The sequence below is a fragment of the Erithacus rubecula genome (genome assembly GCF_903797595.1).
Source record: "Erithacus rubecula genome assembly, chromosome: 6".
Lineage (NCBI taxonomy): Eukaryota > Metazoa > Chordata > Aves > Passeriformes > Muscicapidae > Erithacus > Erithacus rubecula.
Genome location: NC_136688.1, coordinates 54,648,417 through 54,671,809, shown reverse-complemented (window position 1 = coordinate 54,671,809; position 23,393 = coordinate 54,648,417). Strand labels below are relative to the sequence as shown.

General features: G+C 42.6%; 1 protein-coding gene across 1 annotated transcript in view; it reads right to left on the bottom strand.

Annotated features, from left to right (window-relative positions):
• The window catches only part of KCNH5 (potassium voltage-gated channel subfamily H member 5), a gene marked incomplete at its 3' end in the record, with an annotated part of 145,915 nt that overhangs the window by 18,737 nt on the left and 103,785 nt on the right, over positions 1 to 23,393 (bottom strand). Inside the window, exons 9-10 of the mRNA XM_079308248.1 lie at positions 20,341 to 20,593; positions 9,811 to 10,007 (exon numbers count right to left, since the gene is read on the bottom strand). Coding sequence (XP_079164374.1) covers positions 9,811 to 10,007; positions 20,341 to 20,593 — 450 coding nt within the window. The remainder of the gene's footprint in view (positions 1 to 9,810; positions 10,008 to 20,340; positions 20,594 to 23,393) is intronic.

Below are 23,393 nucleotides of genomic sequence, written 5' to 3'. Positions count from 1 at the left end.
GTACTCACAGAGCACAGAGACGTAAGTCCCCCTGCTCTGCAGGTACAGTGACTGATGGAAATTTAATATAGGAAACAGCATATAGAATTTGGCAGCTGAGACAGCTTTGTGGAGTACTAATAAAAAAAATCTGATATTCACCCAGAAATCAGAGGGGAGGTCCCAAAGTTCAAGATATCAAAAGATCACTGACAGTTTAATTAATGGAGTTAAGAGAATCAGAGGCTTTTATAACTGCTCACACTATGCTCCTTTTTTTAACAGTAATATACAACTAAAAACTATATTAATTATGTTTTTTTTATCTTCAGGAAGGGAAACAAATTAAGAGCTAGGGCTGTAAATTCTGAGAAGTAAAAATATGGGGGAAAAGTAAATTAATAATATACTTTTCTTCCTAAATGCACAGAATATTTTTAGCTTTCAGTAAGCTGCTCAGAAGTGCAATAATAAGGGACTCAGCTTCTTTCAGGTGCTTCCCAGAATGTCCCTGTCCCTCCTGACAGCTGTGCCCACCTCTGGAATATATTTAAGCATCTCCTGAATTTGCTCCTCAAGGCTTTCTTTGCATGGGACCTAAACTGAGCCAGCTTGCTAATCACAGCCACTGGCAGACAATTAAAAAAGACACAGTCAATCAGCCATCATGCTGGAAGTGACAGGCTGGGGTTTATTTTTAACAGAAACTAGTGGGATTCATGCAAACTTTCCCACAAAGTTCCTCTTGCACTTGTTTACAATTTAATACTTTGCTACATGCACTGTAGAAAGCAGCCCTGAAATACCACTGAAAGCAATTTAAATCTAGGATTTGCAGGACTGCAATGATTATTATGTGCTGAACCAGCATGTTTGGGTTTTATTGCATCTGTGAAGTGTTAGCTGAAAAATAATAGATTAATGGATTTATACTAGCACAGAAAAGAAAGGCCTTGCACAGGGAGTTTTATTTAGCATTTGAGAAGCTGTTTGCTTATTTATTTATTTATTTATTTGAGCAGCCTTTTTGTTCAAGTCAAGGCAAAAACCTAACAAAATCAGTGCTGTCTCCATTGCAAAACTGCTGTGAAACTGTCACTGATCATTTCTAGATGGGTCAAAATGGATCCCATTTTGGGCAGAGCCAGATGGATGAAGGCTCAAGCTTTGGCTGTGCCTGTGAAGCCCAAGGGGATCCACTGATACCATCCCAATGAACAGGCAGAAATTCTCCTTCCCCAGCCATGGCTTTGGGTGCATTTGGGCTGCATTCCCAGTCTGGCAAAAGTAAGGTTTAGGGAATGAAAAGTCTGGGGTAGAAGCTCATTTTATACCTTCGAGTCATACTGTGCTGTTGTTAAAATGTCTGGTGTTCAGCTCCAGGAAGCAATGACAGAATTAATCATCTCAGTTCTTTAACATTTCCCCCTTTTCTTTCAGAACTTACCAAGTTGAAAAAAAATCATAGATCTACACAGCAATTAGGCTCAGAAGCCCCTGTAAGAAGAAATCCATTTCTGTGGAATAAATGCTTGGAAGGGTTAGAGGTAACACAAAACATCTCTGTCCCCACTTTCTGTGCAAATCCTGCCTGCTGGTAAAAAACTTTCTTAACTGGAAATCAAAAATGAAATGGGAATGTTCCTTCCCATTGCACCAGGCACATTCCCTCCCCTTTCTCTGCAGTGGGAAGAGATTAAAAGCATCAATTTTAATCAATGAGGGGATGTAGACACAAAATGTTTATTTTTTAATATTTACAAGATTAAAAATAACAAACCTTTGATTTATTTTTTTATTAGCAGTCCTGTCCTGTGCAAGCAATGCCACCTTAAGCTTATACTAGAGACAGCCTGCAGAATGCTTTCTGTGTCAGCCAAGGAGAATGTCTTAATTATCAGAGCTTTCTAAACAAGAAAATAATATTAATTCCCAGAAAGAGCAATAGCAAATAATCACCAATCTGAGTCTTCACTCAACACAGCCAGTCACATTTTGTCTACCTATGGATGCTGCTCATCCCTGAGTTTCCTGTTTAATCTTTCCACACTCAAACAAATCCCCCAGAGTGCCCTGCCTGCCTGAGGAAGGGATGCTCCCACCTTTCACTGGGTGAATCAGCTGAGTGCCTTTAGTGCCAGCTGCTGACACTAAAGATGCAGAAAGCATCACACCAGCACTCAGCATTCCTTTGTCTGCAGCCAGACAATGCTGTGCAATGATCCTTGAGTGAGGAGTATGCTAAATTGCCTTGCATTTCTCAATAAAGACCAGCAGACAAACAACATGAAACGACCTTTTGATTTAGATTTAGACAGGGAAGTTACACATAAAGGAAAAGAGTAAGTCTATCTCTGTAATGCCAAAGGATTATCAGAATTGGGTTCAGCCCTGCTTTTAACAGAGCTGGTGATTTGTCACTTGCTCCTACAGAAGCATGGTCAGGATGCTGAGGAAGGTATTTAACTCTGAGATTATATCCAGAATAGAATATTGGCCTGCTGGAACCCCAGGGGATTAGTGTGGCTCTGAAACACTGCCAAAGATGATGGTGCAGGGGCTGATCTCTGCATCTGCCTCCAGTCTGAAGGCAAAATGTGCTAATCCAGATTGTGCTGTGAATCCACAGTACCCCAAACCTCCCAAAAAACCCACAGGATATTCAGTGCCGGGGAGGAGAGGAGAGGAGAGGAGAGGAGAGGAGAGGAGAGGAGAGGAGAGGAGAGGAGAGGAGAGGAGAGGAGGAGAGGAGAGGAGAGGAGAGGAGAGGAGAGGAGAGGAGAGGAGAGGAGAGGAGAGGAGAGGAGAGGAGAGGAGAGGAGAGGAGAGGAGGAGGAGAGGAGAGGAGGAGAGGAGAGGAGAGGAGAGGAGAGGAGAGGAGAGGAGAGGAGAGGAGGAGGAGAGGAGAGGAGAGGAGAGGAGAGGAGAGGAGAGGAGAGGAGAGGAGAGGAGAGGAGAGGAGAGGAGAGGAGAGGAGAGGAGAGGAGAGGAGAGAGGAGAGGAGAGGAGAGGAGAGGAGAGGAGAGGAGAGGAGAGGAGAGGAGAGGAGAGGAGAGGAGAGGAGGAGAGATTTCAGTGGAAAGAGATTTACAACCATTATCTAATTTGACTGCCTGACCACTTGAGGGTTGATCAAAAGTTACAGCCTGATCTTAAGGGCAGCGTCCAAATGCCTCTTAAACACTGATGGCTGAGGGTATCAACTGTCTCTCCAGGAAGCCTTTTCCAGTATTTGACCATCTTCTCAGTAAAAAAAATGCTTCTTAGTTTCCAGTAAATCTTCCTTGGAGCAGCTCTGAGCCATCCCCACACATCCTGTCACTGCATCCCAAGGAGATCAGTAGCTCTCTCTGTCCCCTTTCCCCTCCTCAAGCAGTCACAGGGAGAAATTAGGTCACCCCTCATCCTCCTTTTCTCCAAACCAGACAAGCCCAAAGTGCTCAGCTGCTCCCTGCACTCCTTCCAGCCCCTTCACCAGCTTTGTTGCCCTGGATGCATTCAAGAGTTTCACACTTATCACCAAGTTCTGCACTCAGCCACGAGTGCAGCCTCAGCTGAGCAAGAGAAAACCTCTGTGCTGCCTCTGCTCCTCCAGGGAGGGGACAGAGGTGCAATTGCACCTCATTTCCCACAGTCAGTGTGACCTGAAGAGAGCCCAGAAGAGATGAGTGTACAGGAGATGAAGATGTTCAGAAAGGAGAGGGAAAGGAGTGGGCACAGGGAAAAGAGACCAGCTCACAGCTACAGAAGTGTGACAGCAAACCCACTGCAGCTCTTGCAGTGCTCACTCTGCTCTCACACTGTCCCACACTGTCTGCCAGGGGCTCAACTTGAAGCTGCTGCACTTCTCCCTTTCAATTTTTATCCTGCTCTTCTACCTAGCAAAGTCACACACAGTCCTCCAGGGACTCACTCCCTTGCTTTGAGTGCCTTAAACTCAAATCCCCACATCCCTGAAGAGGGACAAAGACACAAGGAATTGCTCAGGGGAGAAGGAGATGGGAAGGAAGAGATGCAGAAAAACTCTTGTTTCAGATCTGTAATTCTCACTTGGAGGGATCCATGGGGCTCTCAGTGGCAGAAGATGGAGGATGGCCTTTGCTGGGCTGTCTGTAACCACACAGTCACAAATACACAAGGAATTGCTGCATTATCTGTACTGATAAATTCCTCACAGGTTTGGCCCAGATCCCTGAGCAGTTTCTGCAGAAATGTCCAGCCCAGGACCACCAATCAACAATTTGGACAAGGTCACTTTATTTGATGGCCTAGAGTGAGCTCTTCTCACCCAAGCACATTTGAAAAGTGTAGAAGTATACAAGTGTAGACACCATTAGAGATGGTATTAGATAGATTAGATATATAGATGTAGAGATAGATAGATAGATAGATAGATAGATAGATAGATAGATAGATAGATAGATAGATATAGATATAGATAGATATAAATGATATAGACATAGATATAGTTATAGGTACACACATATATATAGATATAGATGATATAGATATAGATAGATATACATAGATAATATAGATATTGACAGTGGAACAGTCCTTTAGGAAATATTGCAATTGAGTATTGACATGTCTGCAGAGAGCGGTGAATGTAATAAAGCTAAAAAAATAAAAAAAAAATCTAAAATTTTCCAAAGTGAAAGTCCTTTCAAGCATAATGGCAGCTGCAAAGTCTGCTAAGATGTGAACAAAATAAAATCAAATTGATTTTTGAAGGTGTAACTTACTTATTCAGCAATCACACTAAACAGTCACTAAAGATAAACTGCAGCTATAGGACTTAATTTTCTGGGGCAACATGTTCATATAAAAGAAAAAATAAACCCAGACAACTGAAGACCAGAGGGAGAGAAAAGGCCTGAGATAAAGATGATGCTCTGACCCCTTTCCATGTGAGCAAGTCACTCCCCACGACTGATGGGGACTGAGTGTAAGCACCAGCTGGTGAAGTGCAAACAGCTCTGAACTGAGATCTTGCAGTTGAGAGTGGCTTAATTCAGAGCTCAAAACCTGAGCAAGTCCCCAGGGTAACCAGAACTCAAGTGACTTTCAGGGGCAAGGGCTGATAGCTGAACAAGGCTCTCTGCCTCTGGCATTGCTTCTGCATCAGGACACTCACTAATACAGCACACCATGGGGAGGGTCTGGAAAAGGAAAATAAGGATGGGGAATGAACCTTGGGACAACCTTCACTTTTAGGACACGTGAATGCAGAACTCAAGATAAAGCTTTTCTAAAAAACCACATGACACAGAACTGACAAGTGATTCAGCCAAGAAACCACATGTGATGCATTAAAACCTCAAGCAAGAAGAGGAAGGCAATTTAAAAAGAAATTATTCTAATCTGAAGGAAGAAAGGAAAATAGGACGTGTGTGCTAACACAGTATGATGGCCTTGCCTGCTAAAAAAGCCCCAGAGGTTCAGTGCTGGAGGTATTAGGTAACATCAGTTGCAGTGCTGTCCCTGTGCTCACACTGCTGTCCCTGGCTTTAAGAGCATTGCAGGGAGCAGAGCTGAGCCTCCCTGAATGGGATTTTGCTGCCTTAAAGGCACTCATCTCTCTCACAGCTCCTTGGCTCACTCTCAGCACACCTTCCAGGAGCAAACACACCAGGGGTCAGACATGAACAATTGTCTCTTCCCTGGCTGCTCCTGACTCATCCCTTCAGCACAGCTCATTCTGCCCACAGTGGGAAACTGCAGGATGTGGCTGTGTGCCTTAAAAGCAGAAATCTTTGCTGTATGGAAGCACAGGAGAATTTTAGCTGTGATTTCAAGGAGGGACAAGATTTCATCTGGATTTTCTTTTTCCCCTGGCTTGCACAGGCTCTGCTGGGCTGGCAGTTCAGCAGAGGTGGTGCATTAACTGTGACAAATGGAAGCAATGATGAGAAAAGAGAAAAAAAAAACAAAACAACAGAGTGTGGCTGGAGCAGGGGCCATATGGAGGTAGATAGGGCAGGACTTTTCCAGGACAAACATCCTTGTTCTGTCTCCTGGAAATAAACACAGCATAGCACAGCACAAGTGCAGGAATGAGGCTGAGATGTGGGCATGGACAGTAGCAGGGGATCAACACCACCCAAAACCCTCAAAGCCTTCCAACCAAATTCCAGGAAGATCTGGAAGAACTGAGTGTGCATGATAACTAATCTGCATAGAAAATCAGAAACTTCTCTCCAGGATGGGGAAACCCTATCTATAAAGAGATACCCCCACAAAGCCTGGGCATGTGTGCACCCCACAACCCTGGACACCCCAGCTGGAACAACACTGGAGCCAGGAATGGTGATCTCTCTTCCTCACCCTTCTTTTGCTTGTTTGCTTGCTTTCATTCATGCCTCTCTTTCTCTACTCCCTTTCATCCCACTGTTTTTTCCAAAACCCATTGCTGTGTGCTTACACAAGGAGAGCATAACTCATAAAAACTCCCACTTTTAACTCATAAAAATTCCCATGCCAATGTGTAATTTACTAATGAAACTTTGCAACCATTTGCAGACCCCCTGACTTCTGTTGCTCCTTTTGACTCGAGATTTCCAGCCTGGGTGTTCACTTCCCTTTGACTGGATGCACAGAGTCTCCCAAAAATCAGTCATGACTCCACTCCTCAGGCAGAGCTCCATGGCTCAAGCTTGCACAGAGGCCCCCCTCCAGCTGTGTGAAATCTTGAAAGGCACTTAATGAATTAGATATTATTAATATTCTCTTCCAGCTTCAGAAGGCAGTAATTAACTCTTTGAAGACTCATCCCAAACCATGCTTTATTACTCAGTCCTCAGAGGCAGCTATGTAATCTCGTTGTGTTTTTAAAGAATATCTTTTCAGAATAATTATTTTCCTCGATTAAAAAAAAAAAAAAAAAAAGTTCAAAGTCCTGTTCTGCCTTGGATTGTGCATTAGTGATGTCAGACATGCTGCAAGGATATTAGAGCACAAAACATGATATGCTGCAATACTTTTGCTGAGCAGATCCCTTAAGGAGGTCATTCAGCATACCAGGCTCTAAATGCTATTTGGGAGTGAGAAAACATTATTTTCCCACTTCAACGAGACTTTTGCTTCCCTGTCATGTGGAAATAACCTTTTGTGCTCAGCACTATTATTAATTTATTAGTCTTTTGAAGGTCTAAATGTTTTTCAGTCTATGGACTCCATCAAAGAGCTGGCTGAGGGACAGGGCAGCACCCAAATCCATGGATGCATGTTTCAAAGAGCAGACCTGGTGCAAGAACACTTCTGCCTATGCATTGTGACAGTGAAAACAGCCATTTTCTCAGGCACAAACCCCCAAGGAGTGTATTTATGTTACAATTAAATGTCAAACCTTATGACTGATGACTATGTAGAAAAAGTGCTAGGTATATATTTCTATAGAAATCAATTAAAGGAGGCAATGCTTTTCTTTCCATTTAGGTTAAATGACTCCAGCATGAGCAGCTGTCAGCCCAGCCTCACTTGCCTGAACAATTGCTTTCTGTTCACCTGATGGAACTGTCCTGGATGGCACCAATTTTCCTCAGGAATGAACTCACTGCAAACGGTTCTGTGGTTCCCAACAGGGAATCACATCTCCATCCAGCAAACAGGAGGTTTGAAACAATCCCCTGGATATCTTTATATAACAGGACTTGGATTCTGTCCCTGTGTTGGATGTGGCATGATCTATTTTGTGCCCAGGAACAAAACACAGAATTTCTGCAAAACAGGCTCAGGCTCAGCACATCTGACTGCAATGACAGGCTGCTTCCAAAACAGTTATTGACTGGAACTGCAGGAGATGTACATGAGGTATTTAAAAGCTAATGATCCTGGACTCTGAAATCAAAAGGGGATGGTTTTCCCATTCCAGATTGGGCACCAAAGAGGGGCCAGATGATTTCATCCCTCAAGGGCTGTGGAGGCGATTGGTGACTACCCTGGACATCATCACCCAATTTTTAATGAAATTAACTTCACTCTGCTCATCCCACATGGACACCACCCTTCTTGGCCTCTTCATCTGCTCTCATGTACTGCCCACACATTCCCCCAAACAGCATTTCCTTTGCTTCTGCAAAATATAACATTTCTTTAGGAATGCTGCTCCTTCTTACTGGGAATCACTGTCTCCATGTCAAAGTCCATGTACCTGACACTGAGCTAAACACAGGTATCTCTACTGGGAACCTAAATTCCATGAATTATTCCACCTGTGTGATTCCCCAAGCCAGGGACCTGCAGGGAAATCAATTTTCCTTTAAAAAGGTGTGTGTGAGAGAAGAAATTCTGTGACAACTCAGGCAGGAGGCTGCTCCCCATATGCATCCCTGGACTGCAGCACACTGCCCTGTCAGGAATAGGCATGCCCATGCTTTTCTCAGGAATCCAGCTGGAGTGACAGGTTCACAGTTTTAAGGAGGAAAGAATACATTTTGGTACAATGTATGTGGCATATCTTGTCCCATGAAATCACCATCAGCAATGCCTGAGCAGAGCTGTCATTGCAGGGCTGCAGCTGGTGAGGGGGAAAAGGGGAAAATGCTGAAGTCAAGGCTGGGAGCACTTCTTATCAACAGAGAAGTGAGAAGCTAGAAACCACAAAGCAGCTTCCAAGCTCCAAAGCTCTCCTTCAGGTCTGAAATGCAGTTAACAACCTTCCAGTCAGAGGTAAGCTGACAAGCTGGAACCAAACCTGATTATAACTCAGCTCTTTCAGGCTCCAGCACAGACAGAGGGGCACTGTAATCCCATTGCATCTGCTTCTTGCCAGGGATATTTTGTGCCATACTTGGGGTATCCATGAGCACAAGTGATGCACAGAAATTGAAACCTCCTCTGAAAGCAGCTCTAGAGAGAAACTAGGCTTAAGAAAGCAAAATTCTAGTCGTGTTGAACTTCTCTTACTGCAGAGGCTGAAACTGTCTTGTGAAATACTAAGGCAGCCTTGGTACAATATCAGGTGAGATGCCCAAGGTACAGCTGCAGAAAAATGTGTTTCAGCAGCTAGAGGATCACAGCTAATGCTCAGTAATCTATAAATCATTGTTATGAGATTTCTCTATGCAAATGAAATTTATATAACCCTCATCAATCGTAAAAAAAAAAAATCATAAAGATGGAATTTTGCAGCCGCAATGTGAATTAGAGGATCCCTTAACCTGTTTTCAAGATACGTCTTTATAGCTAATTAATTTTTAGATGGAGTGTTCTTTGAAAGAACTAATGGATAGTGAGCATTGCTGATTGATTATAAAATGAGCAGGAGGGTTTAAGAAGTGAGCTGTGAATGTAAAATCACTACTCAGCTTTATTAACCTTGCCATATTAAAATTCTAGACTGTGCAACTGTCTAGAAGCAGGTATTAATACAGTACTTTGATTAGTGTATTTTATTTATTTAACATCAGTGAATTTCTCTTAGTTGGTCTATAACATTGGCATCCATCAGATTGTCCTCTGAACTGTATCTTAGAGGCTTTGAGATATCCAGAATCTGGATTCTATAATATATAACTTCATACATTTATGTGATGGAGTGGGAAAAAAAAAAAAAAAAAAAACACCAAAAAATGAAAACTAGCAACTGTGAAGTAAAGGAAAAGAAATGCAATTCATACGTCATCCTGCTAGGAGTGCTCTCCAGAGCTGCAAACCTACAGGTAACTTTTATTGAGCCATCATTACCAACAGTGGCAACATTTATTGAAAGGCCACTCAGTCTGCAATGACCTGAAAACATCAGGAGGAAATGGGGGTGGTTAAACACTGCAAGCACCTGCAGGACTGTGCAGTCTCCTGGTGGGAGAAAGGGGAAAATAAAGAGCTTACCCTCTTCCTCAGGTTGCAGGTGAGTGTGAGGTTCCTGGAGAAGGAGTTTGCAAAAGCAGTGTAAAAGTCCAGCACTTTCAGCAAAGCTTCTCTCTTGATTATATGCAAATCACAGTAGGTCAGAGCCCGAACGTTGGCACAGGCATGGGCCAGGCTGGTTTCCTTCCAGAAAATATCACCAAACACATCACCTTTACCTGAAAAACAGCAGGGCACATTTGTTACAAGGTAATGCTTTGGCAGAGTTTCTCAGCTCACACATGATTTTTTCACAACCTGTCTTACACTCCCAATTATCCCAACGCAAGCTCCCAACCCTGAAAACTAACAAGAGTAAAAGTTTTAAAATTAGCTGAGGTACTTGAGCATCTTTAGCAGTAGCCCCAGGTTTTTAAGGTATTTATAGATTGCTCTGTGAAGTGTCACAAAGCATGAGAGCCAGATTGTAAAGGTCTCCTTGCAGCTGAAGATACAAGGAATGGATTTTTCAAAGGCTACCCAATATAATGAGCACTTAACTAATGTTCAGGTGATTGGATATTTCAGGTGTCCGTTCCCAAGTGATTTAGGAGTCTTGCTCTTACAAAAACCTTCTCACATCTAGGTTCTTTCATCCTCAGGGCTCTACAGTGAAGGGCAGGAGTCACTTCCAGGGCCCAAGGAACACATTTTAAAATATGCTTTAACATTTTAAATTCAGTGTCAGTGGCAACACTCCTTCTGGAAAACCCACCAAAAGCCTCACTGAGACTTTTAACCTTTAAATAACAACCTCTAAATTTTAAACACATCCAAAAGATAGTTCTAAACCCAAATTCATCCATTTAAGTAGAACCTTAGGTTAAGTCTGTATTTCAATGTTTGCTGAGTAAGAGAGGGTTTGACACCTGAGACAGATGCATGTATAAATACCTTCAACCAGAGGGGAAATTACATCTGAAGGTAATTTATGCACTGGCAGGCAGAGCAGCTGATTGAGGACTTGGGACTAGCTGAAGAAGAGCTCCAGGGGCTGGTAGTGCTGTCTTAGCCCAATTTTCTTTCCTCTGCAAGGAATCCACACCCCCCACACCTATGCTAGACACCAAAGGAGGAGAAGAGGATGAGGATTCAAAACCACACTTCAGACCCAACCAGGACCCAGCAGGGCTGCAGATAGGAGAGATGCTTTCAGGTTTGGACCTTCTGGTTGTTCTGAGAAGAGCCACCAGAAAACACACTGGAACATTCCAGAGCTGCCTCCTGCTGCCTGGCCATGGGCTGGGCAAGCCCCACGGTGTGGATTGTGGCTGACACCTCAAATCCTGAAGCAGAAACTGAGGTACAAAGGTTGTTTTTTGTTTCAGACCCCCAGAGATATCCCAGCTCTGTATTTTAGCAGTTACTAAAAGGGAACTCAAATCAGACAGTGGCTGCTGATTTCAGGCACCTTGAGCAGCCCCTTGGTGCAGGTTGGTGATGTTACAGCTTTGGCATAAAAAAGGTAATGAATTTCCCTATTTCCTCTTTCAAGAACTTTTAACATTTTGGTCCACTCTATTGTGGAAACACAAGCCAGAGGGGTAATCTATCCAACCTGATTACTTTCAGGGCTCAGAGGTTCTAGTTCTCTATTTCCATTTCTGCTTTTGGTATTGTATCCAGTAAAACATATCTAACATTTCTCAGGCAGAGTGAAATAAAATGTGCAAGTCCTTATCTTCCCTTCTCTGTTTATTTTCTAACAAATGCCTCTATAACAGAATCATCCCTTAGAAAGGTTATAACTCCACCTCATTGAGCTGCTTTTGATTCTACATATTTTTATGTAATTAAAATTAACTACAATACATAACACAGCTGGTATAATTTATAAAATGAGGTGCTTTAAAATGTTTTCCTTAATACAGAGCATTTTCTAGTAACATTATAATTTATCCAATGTACTGTTTTGAAATTACCTTTTGCAGTTAATTGTCCTTGTCTCTACTTAGAGTTCAAAATCCAGTTTACAGACACGCTCAACAGAGTTACATAATTTATAGAGAACAGTCCATTTTTGAAATGCAGAAAATTGCTTAATGGATTTGCTCTCTGAGGTGGACACAGGACAAAGCTGAGTCCTGCTTTCTGTGCAGAGTGCAGTGGTTTTGCCACTGAAATGTGAGCAAACCACTTGTTCCCTTTTAAAATTTAGCCTAATAGGTAGTTAATTTAACCAAGAGGTTGAAAGCAGTGGATGCTCACCCCAAAACTCAGGACAAATTGTGTTACAGAATCTGTACACAAATCATGGATGAAAAAACCCAATATTCATAAACTTGAGAAGATTTCATTGTCAGAGAACTGCCCTGATTGAGACTTAAAGGCTGGGACATGATGAACTGAACTTATTCACAATTCCATGAGCCATCACTCACTGGATTTGGAGGGCAAAACGCTAAACTCTGCTTACATTGTGGTTTATACTCTTCAGAAAATACAAAATCTTGGAAGCCTTTAAAGAATCTTGAATTTGACATTTCCCACAAACACTTCTGAGCTTGTTTGTGGTTATAAATGTGCTAAGGAATGTACAGAATGAAAACAAAACCGACCAGATTCTCCAAAACAATGTATCTTTTTTCATAAATACAGAGATTAATGTCCTATACTTTATCCCTATTAACTGTAGTTCACTGTGCAGAGAGAGGTAATTATTCACTCAGGACATGATCAGATGTTAGGAAAAAATTCTTTACTCAGTGGTTGAGGCTCTGAACAGGATGCCCAGAGAAGCTGTGGGTGCCCCATCCCAAAAATGTTCAGGGCCGGGCTGGATGAGCAACTTGGTCTAGAGGAAGGTGGTTCAACCCATTCCATGATTCTGAGGTTAATTTTACACATTGCAACTAAATAAGAACAAAATTTTCAGGGTTGCAAAACAGAAAATTGAACTGGCTAGGTCTGACACAGCTTCCCAGAGACACATACAAGTATTTTTCACTTTCAAGGGATGTTCAGAGCTCCAGGGAAAGTGCTGCTGGGGCTGAGCTGGGAATGCAGAAGTGCTGATTATGCAGCCTGCATAATTTCCAAAGCTTCTCTCTGGAGATTTACTGAGGTCTCAGAGCATTCCCTCCCAAATCTGCCCAGTCCTGAGTCCTGAGCACCTCCTGAATGGAGGAGAAGCTCTGGGAAAACCTCCTGCCCCTGCTCACAGTGCCCAAAGCATTGCTGGAAGAAGGAATGCTGTAAATTAGAATGGGAACTTCATTTTACACATCACAGAATCATAAAATCCTTTGGGTTAGAAAAAACCTCTATGATCATCAGGTCCAACCATTAGCCAGCAATACCAAATCCACACTAAAACTTCCCCTAAATGCCACATCTATAGAACTATGAAATCATTGAGTTGGGAAAGACCACTAAGATGGTAAAAATTTGGATTTTGCAACTGAAAGCAACATGGACAACAAGAGGACATGTGAAGGGTGTTGGTGGCAGGCATAATTTTTGCTGAAATAGTTACACTGCTATCACTCCAAAAACTATGTATGTGTACCTGGACACAAAATATACATACACATTCATGCATAATCACATACATAAATCACATAAATAAACATATTTAGGGGTAATCATATGGTTTGTAGCTGTATAACAGGTCAGGATATTTCTATGCACAGTTCTGTATTCTGACAACCTTGCCAAACAGATTTGGGGGGACAGATGCTCTGCACAGCCTTACACCATGGACTAACCTATCAATTTGCCAGACAGGAACTCATGCCTGGAACTTTCAGGCAGAAAAATTTTTAAGGGCTTTATGGAACCCCCCAGGAGCTTGCAGATGGAATGAAAAAGTGCTTGAATTCTTTTCAAACAGCATCTCAGGACCCACATGTGTATTTATGTAAAGACAAAATTCATCCTCCTTCAGATGGGGACAGAAACTGAGCTAATAAATATCCTAGCAGACATAAGAGCTTGCTGGATCCTTTGGAAGAAAGTTTAGGGAGGCAGTTCAAGAATAAATTATTGGTGGGAAATAGTGCTGGGGAAAAACACATAAAGGGGACCAAGACTTCTTAAGGAGGTGTTTTTCTGTGCAGTCTTAGCAGATAAACCAGCTACTCTTTAACCATTTCAAAATATGTCCAAAGCCTCATCAGTCACTCTAGCACGAGCCAGACATGATGAATGATGTTGGCTTTCCATCAGAATGCAATCAAACCTCACTTGCTTATGAAAAGCAAAGGCTGATGGTGTTTGAGGACCAGCAAAATGTTTCACAGAGAGAAAATGTTCATCCAATCAGCTCAAGTGCCAAATACCATGAAGTGATGACAGCATGCACACAAATAGAGCTGATAATTACATATATTGGTGTCTATACTCATACAAATTAATATTTTTATGTATCTGCAGTGAACCCTCTTGCTGCAGGACAGAAGTGTCCCAAACTGATGTAGAAACCCAAGGAGCAGGGAGTGAATCAGCCAGATTCACCCAGAGCAGCTCTGTGAAGGACCAGTTCTGCTCCTCCTTATCATGGCACACTGGGGCTGGTGGCACAGGTTTACAAAATGATGGGAAATATTCATGCAATAAAATCCATCTGCGGCTACTAAACACAAAATGTTTCCCTCTGGGTGAAATACAGCCCAGTAGAGGGTTGGAAACATTCTGACAAGTGTCACAGTTTCCTTACTTCACCTTCCTGCTTTCTCCTGGACATCTGCTATTGACCACTTCTGGGACAGGGCTGGCTGGATTTCTGGTCTGATTCAGCTGCTTCTGCCCCAAAATTGTGTCTGGAGAAGATGGGGGGGATGCAGTGGTACAAACCCACCAGGTGCATTTCCCACCTGGGACATCACTGCAAGCACAGCCCAAGATGTGCAGGGATGACTCTAAACTGTGAGAGTGGTCTTCTTGCCCCTGTGAATGTTTTAGCCTCAACTTTTTCTGGGGCATCCAGAAGGGCCAGAGCTTCCTTGAAAATCAGATCAGAGCTGATCACAGAGCTGCAGATAAATCCACCTCTACAGGACTGCATGGGAAAGGGCAGAACAACAGGAGAAAACAGCATTTCCAGCCTCTGAAGCATTGTCAAAACAGACAGTAAAGCAGCAATGACAAGAGACTGTGCCAAAACCCAGGTCTGTGCTGACAAAGGTACTTTGCATTATTTAACACAGTGCAGCCTTTCCCATCTGCACCTGGAAACACAAAGGAATTGACCTTTCCTCCAGAATTCAGGACTGCTACAGGCAGGGCCCAAAGTCCAGAAAGATTTCTCTCCTTATCACTCTCATTTTCAGTGCAAGTATCATCCTGCCTCACATCCTTCTAGAAGCCCCAGCTACTGGAAACAAGTTATTTCCATTTTGATTTTATATAGAAATAGGTTTCAGTCCTTCCTGACTGAGGAAATAAACCTGAAAGCATGACCATTCCTACCACCTTGAAAACTCGTAGGGAAAATCAGATTGCCTCAAAATGTTAGTCTGATTTAAAAGAACTGTGCCAAATGATTTTTAAATAATTTTCCTGTGCTGGCAAGACTTTCCAGTTTTAGCAGTGAAACATGCAGATCTAATTCAAAAACATATCAATTCAGAGAAAGGAATCTTTTTGACTTTGGAGGCTGTGAATCAAATTTGTAACACACTACCTGACACTAAATTAAGATTGATGTTTCTTATCATAATTAACCATCATGCAGAGACAAAAATAAATTAAATTTACGAAATAATATGAAAATTTCAGGTTTGTCAGTAAGAACTAATGACACTTTTGAGCAAGCATCAGTAGGACTAAATCTTACAATGGTACTGCAGATGTCAACCTGCATATCTGATTCCAAGGCACTTGGAAGAAGAATTGCACAGTGCAGATCAGCAAATCACACTTGTTTTCAGACCAGTAATCCCTCAAGTATTTTGCAAAATACTTTCAGATTCAGCTCTTAAAACCCAGCCTAAAACACATGAATTATTTCAGTTCTGCTAGCTGAAAAAGCCCAACTCTTTCTTCTATGAATCATTTTCCTCTTAGTTAATTTAGAGCTTTAACTCATTGGAACACAGGGGACTTTCCCTATAGATGAAATAGGACACAGCCTGTTCTGTAAATTGCTACCAGGTGCATGCTACTAACCTGGGGAAATGTTCACAATTAGTCTGCCTTGGTTGACTTCACGTGGAAAACAACACAGAAGTTCAGTATAAATTAGCAAGAGCTGATTTGACACAGGGGCCAATTCTGCCACCTTCATTACACTTGAGAAGAAACCCAAGCTGCAACTAAGCAAATTAAAATCAGGGAATTAGCCACTAGCACTGTGAGATGGAGCTGGACTGACAGGTTTCCATGGCACAAAGTGCATCACATGCATGGTCAGCCTTGTCCTGCCCAAAGCATGTGCCTGGCTGCCCAGGCAGGGAAATTCAAAGTGCTGATGATACCAAATATCACCTTGCTAATGCCCAAGGATGAGAGCTATGGAGCTCATGGAATTCCTGCTCACCCACATGGGAGATGCCCTTCCCTCTAAAGAACTTTTCTCTGTGTGATTTGGTGGGAGAATAAATCTTCTGACCTCCAAACACAAGTTGCATTAAGAGAAAAAGACTCATCCCTATTTTCACTTGCCACACCAAACTGAAGAAGATGCTTTACTCCTTTGATATTGCATCATATCCCCTTCCCAGATAAAAAATTTGGGAATAATTAATGAAGCAGACCTTTAATAAGGTCTGGTTTGTCTAATAACAGTTAACAATGGGTTACTCTGGAATTATCTGCAGAACATGCTGAGAATTAACATGCAATACATAAAGGCAAATAACAATACTATAGGATCAGGACCCTAAGTGTGGCTGAAACATGAACTATTAAATTTATATTCATTCTGACTTGACTCTCATGCTGAGCTCACTCAGCACAGCCCCCACCAGGATTTCACTGCTCAATATATTTTTATTGCTATGCAGCTTGAGCAATATTTTTGATCAATTCCTACAATCAACATCTGAACGTGGTGGGCCATTATTTTTCTGCTGAAAAAACAACTTCTTTAAACCTTGTTAATCAATATGCCCAGTTTAAGTTACTGCACAGCTTACACAGCCAGCTGTGCAAATAGCAGGAGCTGGAAAGCAACTTTCAGAGGCACTTGGTTGGTATTGCCACCCATGTGTGACTCCTCATCAGGAGCAAATTCAGGCTAATTGCAGCAGGGTGAATTATGAGCTGCCCTCTGCTAGCTGATGCCTCTTTTCATTAGCCTGGGGACTCCAAACCCCTGGTCCTCCCTGAGATGCTTTGCTGGTAACACCTCCCCGTGCAGAGCAATGCCAGTTAAATTGTTTACTCCTGCTTGAGACGGTGGAAAATTACTGATGTGCCTTCTCAGGGTCACCTCGCTTGCTGGGAAGGTTTGGATAATTAGAGACAAGACTGTTTGCCCTTCTCCATGCTCCTGGCAGCTGCAGATGAGCCATGTTAAAATGCCTGTGTCTCCTTTTCCCTCGTGTAGCAGCACCCCAGCTCTGCACAGAGCTCCCTGCTGCAGCCAGGACCTGCAGAAGGTGGGACACTGCCCTGGAGAAGGGGAGGCAACTAATGAGGGGAACATGATGGAGCACCTGCATATCTCCATTAATGAGTCCTAAAAACTTCAGGTCTACAACTGGAGTCATTCTCTCACAGTCAGTGTTTCTGTAATGCTGATTACTGCAGTGGCTGGGCGTTTAATTATCCACAAATGAGACCAAAATCAAACCATGAGGGAACAAAATGTCACAGTGCTGCAAGCTGCCCTGTCAGTCACCAGGCTCCCTGATCTCAAGCATAGAAAACACCAAAGTTGGTGCTGTTGAGGCAGGAAAACTGCTGCTGAGTGAAAGGATGGATGTTCCATGAAGGCAGAAAAAAAACAAGGAAAGCACCTGGACAGGATGCCAAGTCTCCTGAGGACAGTTTCTGCAGGCAGGAAGGTTGGATGTGCCAGCTCACCCTGACTGTGAGGCAAGGAACATGATAAGGGAAGATGGACAAAGGGAAAAAGCAGCAAAATCCATTAAATGATTCATGCCAGGACCTGAGGGAGGGTGAAGCCCTGCACTTTGAATGGAAGCATGAATGTAAGAGATGGGACATGATGGTTATTAACCTGCTTTAATGTCCCTACCTGACTCACTTTTCTTGGATATTCCACATTTAAAAATACATCAAACCATCCATCTGAGGGTGAGCATGGTTGAAAAAAAAGCAAAAGAGGCCTTCTGCCTCTCTCTTTCTTTAAGCAAGGCAAATACACTCCTCTATTAAACAACACTGCACTATTATTTCTTCTGCAAGGAGCAGAGCATGGAGACAGCATGTCCTGTCCATTCCTGCTCTCATAGAGGAAATTAATGAGGTCAAGTTTCCAAAGGATGCTCATTGAATTTCCTCCACTCTAGGTCACTGCTGGGGGAGAAGATGGACAGAGTGGCAGCTCAACCCTGCAAGTTGACTTTCCCTGGGAAAACCAAAGTGGCAGCAGATGCTTGGAGCATTCAAAGCAGGTACTGAGTTTTCCCATTAGTCAGGTTTTTTTTTTAATCTGGTCTCCCCCTTAGGCAGATTCACATTCCTTCAAGCACATTCCTTGTGCTTGAACTTCTCAAGGCAGAGAAGATCAATAAAAATTATGTTTTTCATTGTCTGATCTGCAGTTGCTGTTTCAGGTGCAGCAGCTGCCACTAGAAATGTCTTTGCAACTACAAGTGGGAGAGATTTTCTTTCACAAGTGAATTTTAAGGACACAATATCCCATAATTACTCAGTTCACTATTCTGCTAAATAATCTGTCAGAGCAAGGAAAAACTCTTCAGTGTGTTCTAGGACTAGAGGAAGCAGTTTATTCTGCTTTAAGTTACATTTACACGTTCTGCCAATCCCTGTAGTACACGATGAACACAGCTCTGAGTCATGGAAGAATTGAAGGCACTTTTGGTAATTAAAGGTAATTCATTTAACCAGATATTGTTAAAAGTCTCTCTGGTCACATGGGGATTAACATAGATACTAGATTTAATACATATAAAAGGTAGAAACAAAAAGTTCTTACTGTCATGTCATTCCAAACACACAATATTCATTAATAAATTCAATCAAGTTTTGCATGTAATCCATTTAGTAATAGCTCTTAGTTCAGTAAATTACATATTTATTGGTTTCATGGTAAAAACCATTTATTTGTATAAATACTGCTACTTCCTCTCAAGCCTTTTGTTTTCTAAATAATTGTAAGCAAATATAAGATATCATCACTGAGATTAATTATAAAAATGAAATGGTCCAGTGAGCTGGAATACAAGGAATAATTTCTTATGGAAATTGTTGATTCAGGAACTTTCATTGCAATGACTTCACATCTGAATATGGAAACAGATTCATTCTTACATTAAATCTCTAATTTTCAAAATCCTAGTGCACACTAGAATACAGAAAGGTGCAGCAGGTATTTCCAAGGAGCCTGGGTGTGTGTTTTCCTGAGCTCATACTCCAGTTGGGAGGATCCAAGTGGTGCCATGGAGGAGCTGTTTCCATGCAGCCCCATCCCCACTCTGCCCACTCCCATCCCAGTCCCAGACACAGGCACACTTTTAGGGAAACACATCAGGAGCCCTCTGGAGCCACCTTTATAGGGAAGAAGCAGTACAGAGCTTCAGTGGGGTCTGACAGCTGCCCTGGGACCAGGAACCCACTGGCTTTGCCCTCAGGGAGTGACAGCTCCAGCTCAAGAGAAGGCAAATATCCAACAGGACATGAGCTCCACAGTAAATGGCTCTATTTTAAACAGGCAAGGCAGGCTCTGGGTAGTTTTTCTGCAGAGCCACCAGCTCTGCCTCTGAGGAGGATTCCTGCCTTCACACCAGTGCTGGCCACTCAGTCCCACCATGTGCCACACCTTTCCCAACCCCATCCAAGCTAATGAGAGTCTGCACTGGGCTCTTTCCCAAAACCAGACAGCACAGGGTGATTTACCTAAACTCAGACTTCTCATGACTGTGGTTTGATATATGGTGTAACCCCCTCCATTTTCAAAGTCAGATCAGATTCTTTATTTTCTTTAAAGCCAGCTCACTACAAGCAAAAATTTTGCCTCCTTGCAGAGACTGTTTTGCAGGTGTTATTCTGGGCTAGAACAGAGACAAATGCAAATCCCAGTGCGAAGGTTAATGTGGAAATCCTCCTGAGAGAGTAACACAAAACGATGTGCATTTCCTCCGTTTAAAAGATGTCAAGCACACAGATGCCATTCTCTTCTGCTCAGAGACACTGTAGCTGTGACCAGTGAGCCATGCTGGGCAGAAAGAGCACTCCCACTGGCACAAAAGATGAAGGATTTGCTTCTAGAGAAGGATCTCTGGAGACACAGCATCTCCATCTGATGACAACTGCCAGCCTCCCATAGTCCCAGCCGATGTTAGGCAAGACTCGTTAATATTCAAACCTCAGCAAAAGGAAAACACACACAAAGCACAAGCACTCCAGCAGAGATCACAGTACCTAAAATAGCCACCACCTCGTCGTCCTGGATGACTTCCAAGGATCCTGAGACCACGAAACAGAGAGCATCAACACTTTCCCCAGCGTGGTAGATGAGGTCCCCCGGGGCACAGTGGATGGTCTGGAACTCCACGGCCAGGGCGCGCAGGCAGCCGTCGCTGGCCAGCCGGAAGGCAGGGTGCTCGTTGAACACCTTCCTGTTGAGGTGCACGCAGATGTCTGCCCTCATGTCCTTCGGGCAGATCGACAGCACCTGGTGAAGGAAAAGATGGAGAAATAATCAGCTGGGAGTGTGATAGCAAGGCCACTGGTATGTGAAATAACCTGATGGATGGTTGTGAAGATGTGCCTGGGGGGATCTTGAAATCTGGCCATCCATCCATCCATCCATCCATCCATCCATCCATCTATCCATCCATTATCCATTCACTCATCCATCCACTCATCCATCCATCATCCATTCACCCATCCATCCATCCGTCCATCCATCCCTCCATCCATCCATCCACCCACCCATCCATCCATCCATCATCCATTCACCCATCCATCCACTCATCCATCCATCCACTCATCCATCCATCCATCCATCCATCCATCCATCCATCCATCCCTCCATCTATCCATCCATTATCCATTCACTCATCCATCCACTCATCCATCCATCATCCATTCACCCATCCATCCATCCGTCCATCCATCCCTCCATCCATCCATCCACCCCCCCATCCATCCATCCATCATCCATTCACCCATCCATCCACTCATCCATCCATCATCTATCCACCCACCCATCCATCCATCCACTCATCCATCCATCCATCCATCCATCCATCCATCCATCCATCCCCTCTCCATCCATCCATTCATCCATCCATCCATCCATCCATCCATCCATCCATCCATCCATCCATCCATCCATCCATCCACTATCATTCATCAGCCATCCATCCCTCTCTCCCTCTGTTTCAGAAATCTTCTGGTGGGAGTTTTATCCTGATTTGGAGTAGTCCTTTCCTACCCATCTCCTGCTTTCATTTTGGCTGAAAGGCTGATGTGGAAGACAGGCCTGTTCTGTTGCACTGTGCCCAGCCTATCTGCCTGCTGCTATGCTCAATCCCTGCAGGAGCACAGAACAGACACACAGAGCTGAAGGAGCTCAAGGACGTGCAAAGACAGACCATCCACAGTAGAAAAACACCACATTTTGTTCACACTCAGAAAACCCAGCTTTCAGAAGTCTTGATGTGGGTGACCACTTACCAACACGTGTCCAAACACACCCAGGGCTCAGTTTCAGTGAGATACACAAGGAATTACCTGCCCAGGAGGGCTTAAAGACGAGAAAAATCCAAAGAGATTGGAGGAAAAAGGAAGTATAATGAAACCTCATGAAATGTAAAGTAAAGGTGAGTGAAGAACTGTCCACTATGAAGATATCTTTATTTAGATTAATTTAAGAAGACCTTCAAGTAGTTTCTTACCTTAAATAGCTTTCCCTACAGAAACAGTAACACAAATACGCCTGAAGAAACAAAGTGAAAATCTGTGGGGTTTGTCGGGTTTGTAAATTGTGTATTTAATATTTGCACACCCTCCTAAACACAGTTACATCATTATAGCCCCAAAATGCACAGTAGCTAATTGCACTGAGGAAACACACAAAGCCTTCTAATGTTTTCCTGGGATAAATGATAGAAAAGAGCATGAGACTAAGAGCACCCTGGAAGTCTCATATCAAGAAGACTGCAGATCAATAGTACTGATTAATTTCTCATTGTCTGAAATTAATCTGGCAGCTTGCTCTGCAGACAGTGCAGGGGACAGGAACACTGGGTTAATGAGTTGACTATCAAGGCATAATAGCAGAGGGACACTCTGGTAACCCTGACTAAGCTTTGAGGAAAATGGTCATGTTAATGAATACAAGCCATTATTTTAATTTCTGCTTAATGCAGGAGAGGTATAAAACAACTTACTGCAGAGCATTACTAAAGCTCCTAAAGCATTGAAAATGAAAAGAATAAATAACTTCTATTTAAATAGTAATATTTAGTCCTTTTCTTATTTAGATAGATCAAAGTTCCTTTGGGATCAAAGACACAATGAATGCAGAAAGGTGAAATAAAAGTTTTTCTCCTATTCTCTGTCCTATAACAGTGTGTGGTGAGAAGGGGCTGCTGTAACCATCTGCATTAAACTCTCCCACTCCAAATGTTCCCATCAATCTCAGAATACCTGGTAAAATTATAGCCTAGAAGGGCATGACTTAATGATTTCAAATGCTACAGGGTATTTGTTCTAATGAGCTACCCTCTCTTTCAAAACATGCATTGTTTCTAATTTTTTTTTTTCTTAATTTTCAGCCAACAGCCAGAGAGAATCCATGATCTTGTTGAGATAAAAGACCTGCAATAATCATAAATCTCTTCCACATGTAGGTGTTTGTAGACTATGACCAGGTCACCTCTCAATCTTGAAAAAACAAGAGATAGAAGATGCTTTTTCTGCCTAACACTATGAAGCACAGGTTCTCTTTGGAAATCTCCCTGTGCATCAGGTTTTCTCACTTACAATCAACTTCCCAGAGCTACCAGATAATTAGTTTTTTATTTTAGTTAACACAGAGTAAGTCAATTTAGGTTAATGATATTTTTCTGCAACAAAATGTTGTACAGAACATATTAAAATCCCCTGCATAAGTACATTTTATCATAAAAAACAGTAATAAACACATTGAACAAGGCATATTCTCTATAAGCCATCATTTGCATTAGTAATAGTATGAGTCAATGTAGACCATATTCTGTATCACATTTCCATAATTTAGTAGGGGCAAATGTCAATTTTACGAAAGTCTATTTACCTGAGTCATTCCATTTACCAGTAGAAATATGGGCACACCTTAGTTTCTCAGAAAAATAAAAAAAAAGATTACTTTTGAGAGTGATTGTTTCACCTCAGCCTTACTTGTGAATCAAACAGAAAGTTTGTCTTTATTACAATAAAACAGAAACATACCATCTTTCTTCATCTCAAAAGTAACTTAATGAAAA